The 14,823-nt window shown below is 36.8% G+C and overlaps 1 protein-coding gene across 1 annotated transcript in view; it reads left to right on the top strand.

Moving 5' to 3' along the window:
• The first annotated feature begins 3,132 nt into the window (after positions 1-3,132).
• The window catches only part of LOC123306292, a 20,095-nt gene continuing 8,404 nt past the window's right edge, over positions 3,133-14,823 (top strand). Inside the window, exons 1-3 of the mRNA XM_044888204.1 lie at positions 3,133-3,529; positions 5,687-5,822; positions 6,089-8,259. Of these exons, the coding sequence (XP_044744139.1) occupies positions 3,424-3,529; positions 5,687-5,822; positions 6,089-8,259 (2,413 nt within the window). The 5' untranslated portion in view covers positions 3,133-3,423. The remainder of the gene's footprint in view (positions 3,530-5,686; positions 5,823-6,088; positions 8,260-14,823) is intronic.

Here is a 14,823-nt window from a genome sequence, read left to right as displayed (position 1 = left end):
TGTCGATGTTTTCGTTATCTCTGTTTCGAAATCATGTGATTTATTGTCATGATCATTTTTCACTTGAAACTTCGTTGGTCACGAAAATAGTAAAAAGTACCTATATTAGAAATATGAGAGTTTGATTCAACCACTTCCTTAAAAAAAAAACAGAGAGCTTTATTAAATTTTTTTCGGTGAGTATCCCAAAACTTTTTTAATGATATTGAGTAGAGAATATTGAGTATAAATTCTAAAGAAACGTTTCGAGGCACTTTTGTGTCCTTCTCCAGGCTGTAAATATAATTTTTATTAAAATATTTCCTCACAAAAACATCGTCTTTTATACACAAAATGACAGGAAGACAGTTTAAAATGAGATATGCATCTCAACAAAAAAAAATGTAGAAAATTGTAGAAATTATTAACTGTCTTATCCTTTCAATTGTGTGTATAGAAGACGATGTTTTTGTGAGAGGATATTTTAATAAAAATTATATTTACAGCCTGAAGAAGGAGGCAGAGGTCCGTCGAAACGTTGCTAAGGAAGTTGATCTTTTCCTGTGAACCACAATTTTTTACCAGGAACCAATCCTTGAATTTTTCTTTCACAACCTGTGTATTTTCCAAATTAGAAGAAGGACCAAATATTATTCTGTCCGAATTTTATAGATATTCATAAGATATCCTAAATCATTATAATTTAATTCAGGTAGATCCTTTGAAAAATGAAATAATAAAATAATAATTATAAAATAATACGATTTCAGTGATTTCATTTTCTAAACCTTGAAAATTCGTAACGAAAAGGAGAAAATTTTCATCCTGAATCCTCCAGATAATTCTAGAAATAGTGCCTCTGGTAAAGCTCGATTTGTACTTTATTCTTTCGGTATCTCGTAATGCTCAAAGTCAAATATTATGAATGAAACTCTTGATGATAGAGATCATTACGTTTATTTTATCAACGTACAGTATGTAATGACGGGTAAGTATCATGATTAAGAAAAGGATGTTGAAGAAACAGGATATCATTGAGAGTCGACAATTACATAGGGAATACAAGTTCGAAGACTTCGAAAAAAAGATTGTAGCAGGTAAGTACGTGAAAAATCACAACACTTCTTCCAGTGATTATGAGAAAAAGTATAGGTACTATTTGAAATACTGATACTCATGAAGAAGAAAAATACAAATTGTAGCAGAAAATCTAATCTAAATGAGAAATTTAAATTTTTCAAAGATGATTATTTCATCTCACCAGAAAAAAAAAATCTGTCTGAGATAACCGTCAAGGCGCGAAAACCAAGAGTCTGTTGCTTTAATATCCCATGCAACAAAAATCAAGGCTCAATAAAAATCACTCACGAATAAAGAGAAACGTATACGCGATCCCTATCAATTGTTGAACCCAGTATTCTGAAGCAGAAAAGCTTTCAATTTATTTCGTAGGTAGTACCAACGGAGTTTTTCTGTAATTATAAAAATTGGTGGCTCGGTGAGTAAGAGCACTTGACCGGTTATCAAAGGGTCTCGGGTTCGAGTCCTACCCGGAGGTGTACTTTTACGAAATTCATGTCTGCATACCGTAAATTTTCCTTCTATGGCAACAATTATTTCACGCTTGACCCAGCAGGGGCATAAATGCAATAAACCAAAAAAAAGGTCCCCTTTGCAAGGTAAAACGACCCATGTGGGGGTTCCAAATGAGCCTACCTGTAAACAAATCAAGTTTTTCTGTGTAATTTCGAAGAATTGCGAGTCAACGCCATCCTGCACCAATACGACTCTATTCTCGTATTCATTTGAAAACGCGGAACAATGGTTGAAGGTTCCCACAGGACCTACTTTTATCCAATATTAAATCGTATCAGCAATACGTATCATACATCGCATCCATGTGAACTTGCCGCGAAGTTGCTGGAGCGTACAGAAAACCTTGTGTGGAGGCATCAAAATGTTTCTTTTTCGTGTACGTTGAACTTGTTCATAATTCCATTCTTGGAAGTATGGACCATTGTTTTCAGAAGTCAAAAACCTGGATATTCATTTTCTGCGCGTTTCAGGATGTTAATTTTTCACCGGACACTATAATTTTCTCTTCGTACAGGTGTAATTTCATTTACAGAGAGAATAAAGTTGCTCATTTTATAAAAAAAAATTGTATTTGGACTGATTTTCGAAAGAAAAGTTTTCCTATTGGAAAATTTACTAATTTTTGAGATTCACATTCGGAATGTAGAGTGAGAAATAAGTAACGCATACAACTTCCTTTAGTGGTAGGAAAATGCTCGAAGAAGTCAATTTTTAATTACTCCTCATGCGTAATTGAGGACTTTATCATGTTCCCTTTATGAGTGGAGGGTGGTTGTTTTTTGAATAAATGAATAGACCTTTAGTCGCTGAGAATAATTTGGTCCTAGATTTTTTTATGTATTCTTAGGTCAATGATGATAAAGGTAGTGGTTGATGTTTTGAAAGTGCTATCAAAAGCATACCTTTTCTGTTGGGTGGTAATTGATTAATTACTTGAAACAAAAATCAGAAAAAATTATCAAATAAATGAGCATACAATTGACACGTTTCTTCTATCTTTCATCAATGTTTTCCTCAACTTCATGAAGTTTTTTTCAGGGCAAACATTTTGTGCCAGACGTGAATAGATCTTTTTTGCTAATATAAGGATGATTTGGTCATTGACGGCGTCTTTTATGAACTCTATTTTATTTGAACTTTTTATGTATTTTTTTTGGTCAATAACATATATATGCATGTTTAACTTCCTTCCACCCCTAGTAGAGAGTGCATGACAAACTCCTCAATTAAAAATGAAAAGTAACTTTTTTGACAAAATCTGACGAATTACATCATCAATAAAATGTGATGCAAAATCGAGTAACATTCGACAACGGTTCACCCAGCACTTGGCTAAGATCGATTAGTCCTGAGGGTTCAAAATTGAGGAACGATGAAACAAAATCTTCAAACTTGTTGCCAAAATGAACAGGTATCCTTAGTGCATACTTGTTCCTCCTTCATCAGATTTCAATCAAGCGCTGCTGCGGACTGCCCTCTTGTTGATATCCGAAAGAACACCAGTATATAACCGGCTCTGTTCTTTTTAATTCTCATTTCAGTACGCCATCCTTGATACTAACGCGTCTTCGTTTCATCCACTTCGAGAACTCGACCGAAACCATCCAGGATCAAGGTTGGCCGAGATAAATACGCGATCCTAAAAATCATACGCCGACATTTTGCGAAAATAAAGGCGCTTCTTAGATATCGTCCGAAACATGGTTGGTAGAGGGAATAATTGGATAAATCGGGAAATTAAGCCGGTTGTTGAATCGTGAAAGGTGATTTCAGTTTCACATCTTTGAAACAATGGTTTGAATTGTTCGGGCAATTATTGTACGAAACAGGATTAATCAGTGATAAACGATGATTTCCAGTGGTTGGCATCGGTTTTTGGTGGTTTTTGTGTGTTTGACTCTAAACTTAGTGTGTAGTATTAAAATAGATAATCAACTCAAAGTCATCACTAATGGTAAGGTCATAGGGTACCTCATTTTCGAAAAATTTCTATCTTACTTGTGATTATTTTAACTACAAAAAGCAATTGCTAACCGTGAATATTTCAGTTCAATATTAAACTCATTTTGACAATTTCGACAAAAAAATATATGAAGCGTTGAACAGATGAGCTATAATCGAAAAGATTTGAGATATTCACGTAAACTTTTTTTGAACAGTCAAATTAATTTTCCCTATATTTTCACTTTCTTTGTTGATTTTCAACTAGTACTTTCACGTTGTCAGTGTCGTGTTTTTCCGTATCGGAATTAGAGAAAAGTCATAAATTGACAACCAATACTGTAACAATCTGAAATTCCGACAAAAATTTTCAAGTATTCCTTAAGGTACAAACGAAATAAACGAAAAAAATCCGTAGAACTGCCTCCAGAAGAGGTCAATGCTCAGAATCTTCTCCTGAACGTAAAATCGAGGAAAAGGCCCGCAAACCCTAACATTACAACGAGATACTGTTACTCGAATTAAAAGAAATAATATCATTGTAAGGCATCAATCGCAAAAACTGTTCCTCAGTACGTGATTTCACGAACAACGTCAAATGAAATAATCATGTATAATTATGACAAATCAAATCAGACTGGCGGATGAATTGCTAGCTACGCGTCCATGTTATTTTTTGCGAATATTTGGCATTATAAGTAGGTTATAGCTCATTCGGGTGAAGATACGGTTATTCTTTTATAGCTGAATAATTGTTGCGAATTTGGGACGGAAATTCTAAGGACCCCGAAGCTACAAATGCGAATAAATTAGTGACTACTTCTTGATGTATCTATCTGATGTTGTTTTGTACGCTAACGAGAGTAGTAATCTTGATATCTTTTCGAATTAGATCATCGAAATTGCAAGGAAGAAGAAAAGTCGTGTTGAAACTACGGAAATTACAAAAGAAACTCCAAATTTCGTTCTCTGATATTAAAAAGTATCAAATATACTTCTGTAATAGAATAGTGCACAGCGCAGAAGGGACATAAAGAGCCTCATTTAAATAATAGTTGACTTGAGGAGTGAAATAGTAAATCAAATGTCGAACCTAATTGATGATCCGCAAAATATTGCATTGTTCTCTGTGCATGCTGTTATTAAATGATCACACGGTTACGACTCCATCAACGATGGGATAATGGAAACGAAAATATGGACTTTATCATTGAAAAGAAGGAAAACTTGTGATTCTTGTTCAGCTAAAAAATCACCACTCCGATCCCGTCCATCTCTAGAAAAGAGGCGGGATCCCAAACATGTTTTACCCCAGTTATACCTTAGTCCGTCTCTGCATACACTGCATGACTCGAGATCTTCAGTACAATCCTTCGATTACTGTTGAATCATGCAGGAAACGTTCAAATTTATGAGAAAACATTGTGTTTCCCTGTTTCCTTTGTCGAACATCAACTGCATGTTCACAAAGAATTAAAATTCACTGAAAATGCATATTCAACACATTGATTATTATTTATTCCCCAATTATCCATTTTCCACTCACTGTTTCCATTTCACGAAATGTCAAGTTTGGAAGCCGAAAATGTATGGGTATTGAAATTTATACTTCTGGCAAAACTAAACTGAAAACTAGGGTGGTTCCAGTAGGAGGGCCAAAAATCCCGAAAAAGATGGGGTCAGTTAAAAATTCCTCAAGAAAGGTTGGTTGTGCCGAAATGGATGAAATTCTCAGATTTTTCACTAGAAGGGTTGTTCTTTCGAAATATGTATCACTTTCAGATTTCCTGGAAGATAAACGACTCTAAAGATGACTTACGAAAAATTCCCTGAAATATGGGGTCAGTTAAAACTTCCTCAAGAACGAACGGTTGTGCAGATATGGATGAAATTCTCAGATTTATTACTAGAAGAGTTGCTCTTTCAGAATATGTATCACGTTTAGACCTACGATAATTTTCCTCGAAGATAAACTACTCGAAAGATGACCTTCGAAAAATTTTCAAAAAGTTGGGTTCAGTTAAAACTTCCTCAAGATCTAACGGTTATGCCGAAATGGATGAAATTCTTAAATTTATTTTTGGAGGGGTCGCTCTTTCAGAATATGTACCACATTTAGATCTACGATAATTTTCCTGGAAGATAAATCACTCTAGTTTTCGCTTTTCAGATTGCTACGAGAGATTAGCCATTGGGCATAGACTTAACTCTAGGGATATTTACAAGACTGTCAAAGCAAATACAGTGCCAAAATGTCAGAAAGAATGCACAGCAGAGGGAGACGTTTGTAAAGCTTTCAGCTTTGGGTAAGCCTAAAATTTTATTGTCATAGAATGAGATATTTTCCTAGTTTTGAATAATGCCACATCTTATTTTTTGCTTTACTGCTTTCCACAGTATAGCTATGTGAGAAGGTCTGTTATTTATGATTTATGGGTTTAATTGCATATGACGACAGACAAGATAATCACAAAATCGAATTCAAATCAATTTCAATTTTAGAAGAAAGCAGAACTTGAAGAATTTCAATATTGCTAGGCAAACATTTCATAATTCTCTTTCATTTTCATAGGATAGGGGAGAAGGGTAACTCCACCTGCGAACTAGGCAAGAATTTCATCAAAGAAACCGCCACTCTCCAACCGATCGGAACAATAGAAAACGTAGATTTCGATCTCTACATCAAAAAGTTAGGTTGCAAGTTGGTGATAGATCCTCAAGCGGCAAAACCGAAACCGAATTTCAACGACGTTCCACTCTCGCAATCGGCCAGTACGCAAGAACAATACGGAACAGCTCAGAACGGCCCTAAGCCAACCTATCTACCGGAAAAACCCACCAGTACGATCGATGAGGCGAAACCTCCACGACCCCAGGCTTACCCAAACGAAGCCCTCAATAAACCCTCGGATATACCTCAAAAACCCACAGTTCATTACGGAACCAGCATTCCAAATATAGAAATAGTCAAGCCTTCTTACGGAAACCAGAAACCTGAAAACCATCAATCCGAATATACTCAATACATTCAAGGCAGCTTGGTTAGTGTCAGTCCTGGGCTTCAGAGCTATTTGCATCCCGTACACGATATACTGATAGGTGAAAATCCTTACACCTACGGCAAACCAAGACCGAGTAGGCCACAAGGATACTCACCAGGGATTCCCGATGTCAATCATGACGGTGACAAATATCACGAGAGACCGTCGGGAGGGTATGGTGATGAAAAATTCACTAGTAATGTTTATAAAAGACCCAGCGATTACGACCGATACAAACCTCACAGTCCCAACCGACCATGGGGATCCGAATATATTGATAATCCCAAATTTCTTTCACCATTCGATCCCTATTACGATGAACGACCGAATCCATACGACAATACACCTCAAAGACCATTGGATTCCTATGGAAATGGAAAACCATATCCTAATAGACCGTATCCATCATCAAATCCATACAACGAAAGACCTCTTAGACCTCCAATGAAACCTTCCAATCCGTATGATGACGAAAGACCATCTTATTCTTACGACAAACCTCAAAAACCCCTGAATTCATACGATTTTCAATCGGCTCCCGAAACTTCCAAGCCTTCTGCTGAAAAACCGTATAAGCCGGTCCACGAAAAGCCGGATGATATACCGTATCGACCATACGAACATCATTTACCACCTTTCAGGCCAACCCATCTGAACAGGCCGTACGACGACGAAAGGCCAATAGCATCGAATAGGCCAAGACCTGGAGGATACGATCTGAGACCTTTGGCGCTGGACGACAGGATCGACGCCCCGTACGCGAGACCTCATCCCGACCCAGACTTCCACGAGTATTTCCCCGGTTCTAAACCACCTAGATTCGAATATGAAGTTCCCAGACCGATGGGGTCTTTCCACGAGGACAGAAGACCTCCCTGGGAAATGTTCGACGACAGAGATGGACCAAGACCCATAGGAAATTCCTACAAGAGACCTGCTGAACATCAACATGATTATAGAAGACCAGAAGACAACCATAGAGAACCGCCAAGGCCACAAGACGATCACAGAAGACCTCCAAGACCAGAAGATGACTTTAGGAGACCTACAAGACCAGAATATGATCTAGGAAGACCTCCAAGACCAGAAGATGACTTTAGGAGACCTTCAAGACCAGAATATGATCTAGGAAGACCTCCAAGACCAGAAGATGACTTTAGGAGACCTACAAGAGTAGAAAATGATATAAGAAGACCTCCGAGACCAGAAGATGATTTCAGGAGACCAGAGAACGACTACGGGCCATCTTTCAAACCTGAAAGTGACCACAGAAGACCGTACATGCCCGATGATGATCGAAGAAGACCACCGGTGGGATTCGACGACGAAAGAGTACACCTAAATCCGATAGACACCAACAACAAGGGATATCCAAGACCAGACTTCCACGACAGGAGACCATACGATCAGAGACGACCGCAGAGACAACCAGAGGATCCTGTAGCATATCCAAACCCCGATTACTTATTCAGTGCGAACGATAGAAACGACGTTGTGTCTAATTCCACAAAATACGTGGATTCAAAGGTCGATTCTACGCAAAAGAAGAACGTTACGGCGGAGGGCAATGGAACGAGTGCTGGAAATGGTGCCTATGGGGGAGAAACTGCCAAAAATGTATCGATGAGTAATTCGATCATTACAGAGAGCACTGGAGTCGGTGGAGAGAAGATCACGTCGATTATCATACCGCTAGATAATGGTGAGTATTGAATCGTTTTTTACCAGTTTGAATGGCGAAAGTGCTAAATTCTCGATTATCGAATGTTTGCGCATCCACCAGAACGCAAATCGATAGTTCGAATATCAATTGGATCGTTCAGAATTTCTAAAAGTTTCAGTGGTAAATTAACAGTTTCAGTTAGGCAGTTACCTGAAAAAATAATCAGATTGTGATGACCACTCATAGCATGGAATAGTTCTCATCGTGAAAGACAAAATTCTGATTTCCTCAGACTTGATTTTTCCTCACGCAATTCGAACGAATATAATGGCGAATAGAAAATAGTAAGCTGTCCTTATTTTCTTCATGGGTGGAAAATTAATTTGGCAAACAGTTCTCGACATCTCGAAGACTATTCTACCTATTCGTGTCTGAAAACCATAATTATTGTTGAATAAACCTGCATCTTCGACATTGGCCTTGTAGCAGACCCATTTCAAAATGGAACAAATAAATAACATAATGATAATACCGCCAATTTTAAGTCCCGGCATTCTTGCATCCTGGTCACGGTTAGTCTAACGTCTCCAAATAGGAGAAACTAAGTCTTGAAGGCCAATTTGATGTTATAGGAAAAATTCAAACTGAATATCAATTCAGAATCGAAAAACAAATAAAACACTCGTTTGAAGAACTCAAAATATGCATTAGTTTAGGTACTTTACTACGTCAATAGGGAATAGTCCTTCTGACGAAAATGATGTAGTATTTTTTATGAAAATCTTTGAAACATTTTGAAATAACCATTTCAACCGTACTGAAAAATAAAAATGGGTATACAAATTTTAAAGCGTTTCGTTTCAATTGCACAAGTTGGCAACATCGACTGAAATATGCGTTGATAATAAAGGACATCAAGTACCCTATCTTGATGAGATAGACAAAGATGCCTGTCTATGAAATCTGGGACGAACAAGGAAGGTCGTAAAATTTTATGGGATTTTTATGGCCGATTGGTGTTGAGGCTCGACAGTGAGTACGCGCCTAATGATGGCTCTGAATAAGCATCTGTTATTTTATAAACAAGCCATTGTTCTTTTTATTTTCTAGTAGGCGCTGTTGCCAAATCGTAAACTAGAAACGAAGCGATTTAAAAATTTAAAACCCCATATTTGACGAAGGATTTTGAATAGTTTCCGCGGTGCATTTGAAAAATTCATGAATGAAATTCATAATTATCCAGTTTAAACTTGCATATGCTTTGATAACCTAAATTGAGGAGTGAATGAACTGCAATCAAAGATTGTTTCAAAAAATTCAAAAGTAATCTTTCATCTACTAACCACACTTTCGAAATGACCTGGCCAGATCCTTCGAATGGACCCTTAGATCATCAGGAAATCATTAAATTTATGTTTCCTGGCTTATTTTCGATCCGGGATCTCAATGATGCGAACTCAGCCACCATAAAATTGGGCATGCAAAACAGCAGAACAATTGTTCATCAAGTACAACACTTGGATATTAGTGCAACCTTCAATCGTAGGATTGTTATCTTCGAATGACGTAATGAGGTTTGTAAGAATCATCCTCGTCCGTTTGGAAAACTATATCACAAGAATATCTATATCTACTTACCACCCATAGATTCACTTTTAGCAAAATATTCGAATTATCCTTACGAACTTCCAAATCAAGATCGAAAGATATCTTATTTTTTCTAAAAAAGAGATTGGGGATCCTTGAAGACGTTTTCTCTAAGTCTTTAAGATTCTTTCGGTGAGCATCGAATTTGGGACACCCTGTATAGACTAACTGTCACGTGGCTATCACAACGGAAACAACTGTTTCCCATCTCTCTAACAGTATATCAATGGACAGAACGTCATTTATCTCGAACAATATCTATAAATTGCGCCAACCAGCCTCCAATCTGAATACCCAGCCAACTTTTTACGTTTGCCATGAATGGCAAAAGAACCAAAGGTCGCGGCTTCCTTGACTGTGTCACATTTCAATTCAAATCTCTGGATTGCGAATTCTCCCATAAATCCCAACGCCGAAACGTTTCGCAGTCGGCAGAACAATGGAGATGAATGTAAATTAGGAGCCACAGTAAGTTTCATATGCCACTTAATTACTTATCTCGAGGGGTATCGCAAAGTGGAACTAAAACGTTTTCTTACGTCGATGTTGGTACACAAGTATAGTAGGTAGCTAATAACGAGGAGAGCGCTGTAGACTTCAACGTTCGACCAAGATAGAAGAATGAAAGATGTGTATAAGCTTTGGTTTTCAGAAGTGGATGTCTTCAATGTAAACTTCCGATTTCGCTGTGACTTCGTGGTTTTTTTCTGAAAAACTCATTCGAAAATACGCTAGTTTGAAGTTAATCGGAAGGCAAAAAAAATTAATAACGAACACGTTCTTTCATGTACCAAATATCGAAAAAAATTCAACTTTCTGGAGTTGGGAGCAGAAACCGAAAAAATATCTTACTCAAATTGCGAATTGCATCATTCTCGAGCAAACTTGAAAAATGGATATCCTTACAAGAGCGCTATGTCATCATTATTTTGATTACACACGTCAGGTGCCATTATTTCAACTAGTGTAGACATTGTTTGAATGATTATAGAAAATTGCATTATATCGATACCTATTTATTCTTATTCCTATCCCATTGTTATCAGGATTATGTAAGTTTCTATAAAAATGCATTTGTAGGTAAATTAAAAATTGATTTCTTTAAGTATACAGGGTGTGTGGTTGACTTTTACAGTGAGGGCAATATTCGTGGTAGTCCGAGAGGATCTCGCTATAAGAGCTGGAGGAAAACGGACGACACATTTCCTAGCTCATTTTTAGAGAAACAAGGAAATGGTGGAAACCGTAGCCTCCTATGATTCTTCGTTTTTGAGTTATTAGCAAAAAATGAGATTTTGACGATTTCGAAAAGTTACAGATCTGAAACTTGAACATTCTAAGGCACTTTCAAACGTAGAATCTACTGACAAAACATTTTTTTCCAACTCTAAAATAAAAAATTCAATTAAAGTTTGCATTCAAAAAAACGAAAGTTAGCCTGATGATTTCAAATGAAAAAATATTTTGAGTTCGTTAGTGGATTCTACGTAGAATTTTCCTAAAAAGCAGCTAGGAAATCATCAGTTTTCTTATGTCTCTCGAGATTCCCTCGGTGGACAACGAACTTTGCCCACCCTGTGCATAAGAATATATTGTAACAAAATATTCCTGATGTCAAAAAAACCCTGTGTGATATTCAAAAGTGAAAACGCTATTAAATTCGAAAAATTCGGTACTTTGGCTGAATGCAACTTTGTTTAGGAGGAGATCCACAAATGTGTAGATGTCATGTATTTAGTTTGTTATACTGAAGGGAAATCTGTTTATTCATAGGGGTGGCAGAGCTCATTATGAAAACTTAGAATAGCCATGTTTTTATCTAGTACGAATCGAATTGATCCGGTAATCAACGCTTGATTGACAAATAGACATCGATAATTCAGTCAAGGGTTTTCAGGATATCATACTGGCATCAAATTATGATGTTCATACGTCCATTCAACTACTCTCAATTGCTACTTCTTCAATACATTCAGAAACGAAAAAGTTTCAGTGAGTTCATTTTAGAAATCGAGTGAGAGTCAAATCGTTGATCGAACAATCAAAGTTTTTGAAACTTGCTGTTAGTCCCCGCAGTTCACTTGCCAACCAAAAAACAAAATAGCACCGAGCAAATAGGTGTTCCACCTGACGGAAACGCTGAGCCCACAGCGTTGACAGAGGATCGACCAATTGACCCATTTTCGAACAAGTGACAAAAAGATCGACGTTTCGTAACTTCTATACCATAGCCAGGTTCTCACGGTGAAAATCGAAAACCGTGAAAAAAATAAGAGGAGAGATTGGACGTCATCGAGACCAATTTGTTTTAGCATCCTTGATGCGAACGCATAAATTCGCTCAATAAATGTTACAAACGAGTAGAAGTGTTACATAAACCCCCAAGCAAACGTTCGTCTCTTCTCCGACATCTCGGACCTTCGTAAGAATCCCATTGTTTACGGCCAACAAATCTCGCTGTTTTTTCGCACCTTCTGAGAGCAGGACGCGACGCTGCTCGATTGTTTGGTGCCGCCTTAGATCGAAGGAAACTGAGTGGAAAAACGGCGCGAGATGTTTGAGTTTTCCTAGTGTTAAAACTTTCGCTTTTTAGGTTATGACGTTTTAGTTTTGTTTTTGTTGTTTAGTGTTGATTTTTATTTTTCGTCATGAAATTTTCGTTTTCTTTAACCGCTTTGTTTTTGTTGAGTGTTGTAGGATGTGTTTATTCGATTATCATCATTGTCGAGGATGCAAAAGGTAGGAGTTCTGATGTATTTCTCATAAGCGAAAGCCTTAATGCAGGGTGAGTCTTTGACTGCTATATCTATGAATTTTAACAGAATATTCCTGAGGTCAAAAGAAACACTTTTTCCCTTCACCATTTTTTCCAATTCAGCTAGCTTGAAAAGATCCAGGCTGTTGAGAATCCATAAAAAAATTTCAGTTATGTACCTATATCTCGCATATAACTTTATTGAATGAAATAGTTTTTCATTGATGTGATGAATATCCTACGAAAACAAAATTCCACCCTTCATTATGACCATTACATAACATAAAGATACCAGAAATTCAAAAACCCAACTCTTGATTGTAAGTTGAACGCCCACTGATGAATATTTGATCAGTGTTTCGGAAATAATATTATTCTTCATATTTTTTCGTATAACGCGCAATTTTTGAGTGATTTCATATCCAAAAATAAAAAATATCTGGGAAAATCGAAAAATTGGCTACTTTGGCTAAATGCTTCTGGAAGAAACGTTTTTTCAGGGGAGGCATGAGTCATTAGGCCCATGCCTATATCTTTTTATTTAGTCCGAATCGGAAAAGTTAGTCATTAGTTTAAGAAAGTGTTGCTTTTGATCCCAAGAATCTACTGTTTCAATATACGTACAGGGTGGAAAAAATACGTTGTCTACTGAGGGGATCTCAAGTAATGTAAAAGCTCTTTTCAGAAAAATGGTAGTCTCCTGCGAAGCTTCGTTTTCGAGTTATTAACAAAAAATGAGATTTTGACGATTTCGAAAAGTACTCATAACTCTTTTGTCTCTGAAGTTACAGTTCTGAAACTGGCTCAAAATATTTTTTCATTTCAAATCATTAGGGGAACTTTCGTTTCTTTAAATGCAAACTTTTATCCAATTTGTTATCTTTTGTCAGTGGATTCTATAAGCGCCTTTAGAAGGTTCAAGTTTCAGATCTGTAACTTCAAAGACAAAAAAGTTATAAGAACTTTTCGAAATCGTCAAAATCTCATTTTCTGCTGATAACTCAAAAACGAAGAATCGTAGGAGGCTACGGTTTTCACTCGAAATCCTCTCAGTAAATAAGGAATTTCGTCCACCCTGAGTCAAAGGCTCACCTTGTATATTCTTTGGTTCGTCTTTGTATCAGTTAAATGGAATAGGTATTGTACTAGGTATATTATTTATGGAACATAAGAGTGAAAGAATTGATTTAAGGCAAAAATAAATGATCAGAAAGGAAGACGAAGAGGTCATAAACCACAAAATCCTGTAGAAACTTTATTTGTGACCGGTTTCTCGATCGAGTGAGATCATATCTTCAGACAATAATGAGAATTGTCAGAAAATTTTGTAGACAAAAGAGAAATAATTTTTCGTTAAAATAAATCAATAAGGAGAGTACCTACAATATGATACATACAGTGCGAGTCTCTAACTTGTAATAAAGAAAGCACGAAAAAACAATTTTTGCTTTGTAGCAAATTCAGGTTGCTCGAAGTGAGTTTTATTTTTAAATAGGAACATCAAACAAATTTCATATGCTCATTCTCACAAAAAATTCTTGCATACCGAAAAATAACCTTGACTAATTAAGCTACAGGCACTAATTAACGCGTTTTATACCACGGTTCATTATGTTAATTCTGCAATCAGGGTCAGGATTCCGAAAATACCTATTTCATCTCCTGTCTTCCTGCAAGATTTTCATTCGGTATCGAATAATGATCTGGAAAAGAACCGTCGCTGTCATATTCGTGACATTCTGTATCTTCGCAGAGCTCGTTGCTAGCAGAAGGCGGCCTGATTCATTTCATCCAGGTAGAGTAAACCAATTGAGCTCCCTTGAGCGAAATTTTTCGGATATCCCCAAAATCTAAACAAAATTACGCCCGACCTTCAGCCGCATCCTTGGAAGTGACACTTATGATCATTAATCCCAAAGAATGAAGATTGAATCGAGATTATTTAATTCCTGAATCATTATTTTCGCGGAATCACGGTGTTTATCTTGCAATAATGATGGATGTGTCTTACTGAACTATAAACCGTAAGCGTGACATTGTGCACCGAATCTATCAACGTTCTTAGTCAAACCGGGGACGATTCTTGGGGTATTCGGTTCACATGGCAGATATGAAAGTGTTCATTTGGTCTGTGATATTTTACCTATATTTCCTTAGTGAGAATTGTTCTGGGTTTTTTGTACTAGTGGTGAATGTTCAAA

Source organism: Coccinella septempunctata, chromosome 2 (assembly GCF_907165205.1).
Source record: "Coccinella septempunctata chromosome 2, icCocSept1.1, whole genome shotgun sequence".
Classification (NCBI taxonomy): domain Eukaryota; kingdom Metazoa; phylum Arthropoda; class Insecta; order Coleoptera; family Coccinellidae; genus Coccinella; species Coccinella septempunctata.
This window is presented reverse-complemented; position numbering and strand designations above follow the sequence as displayed.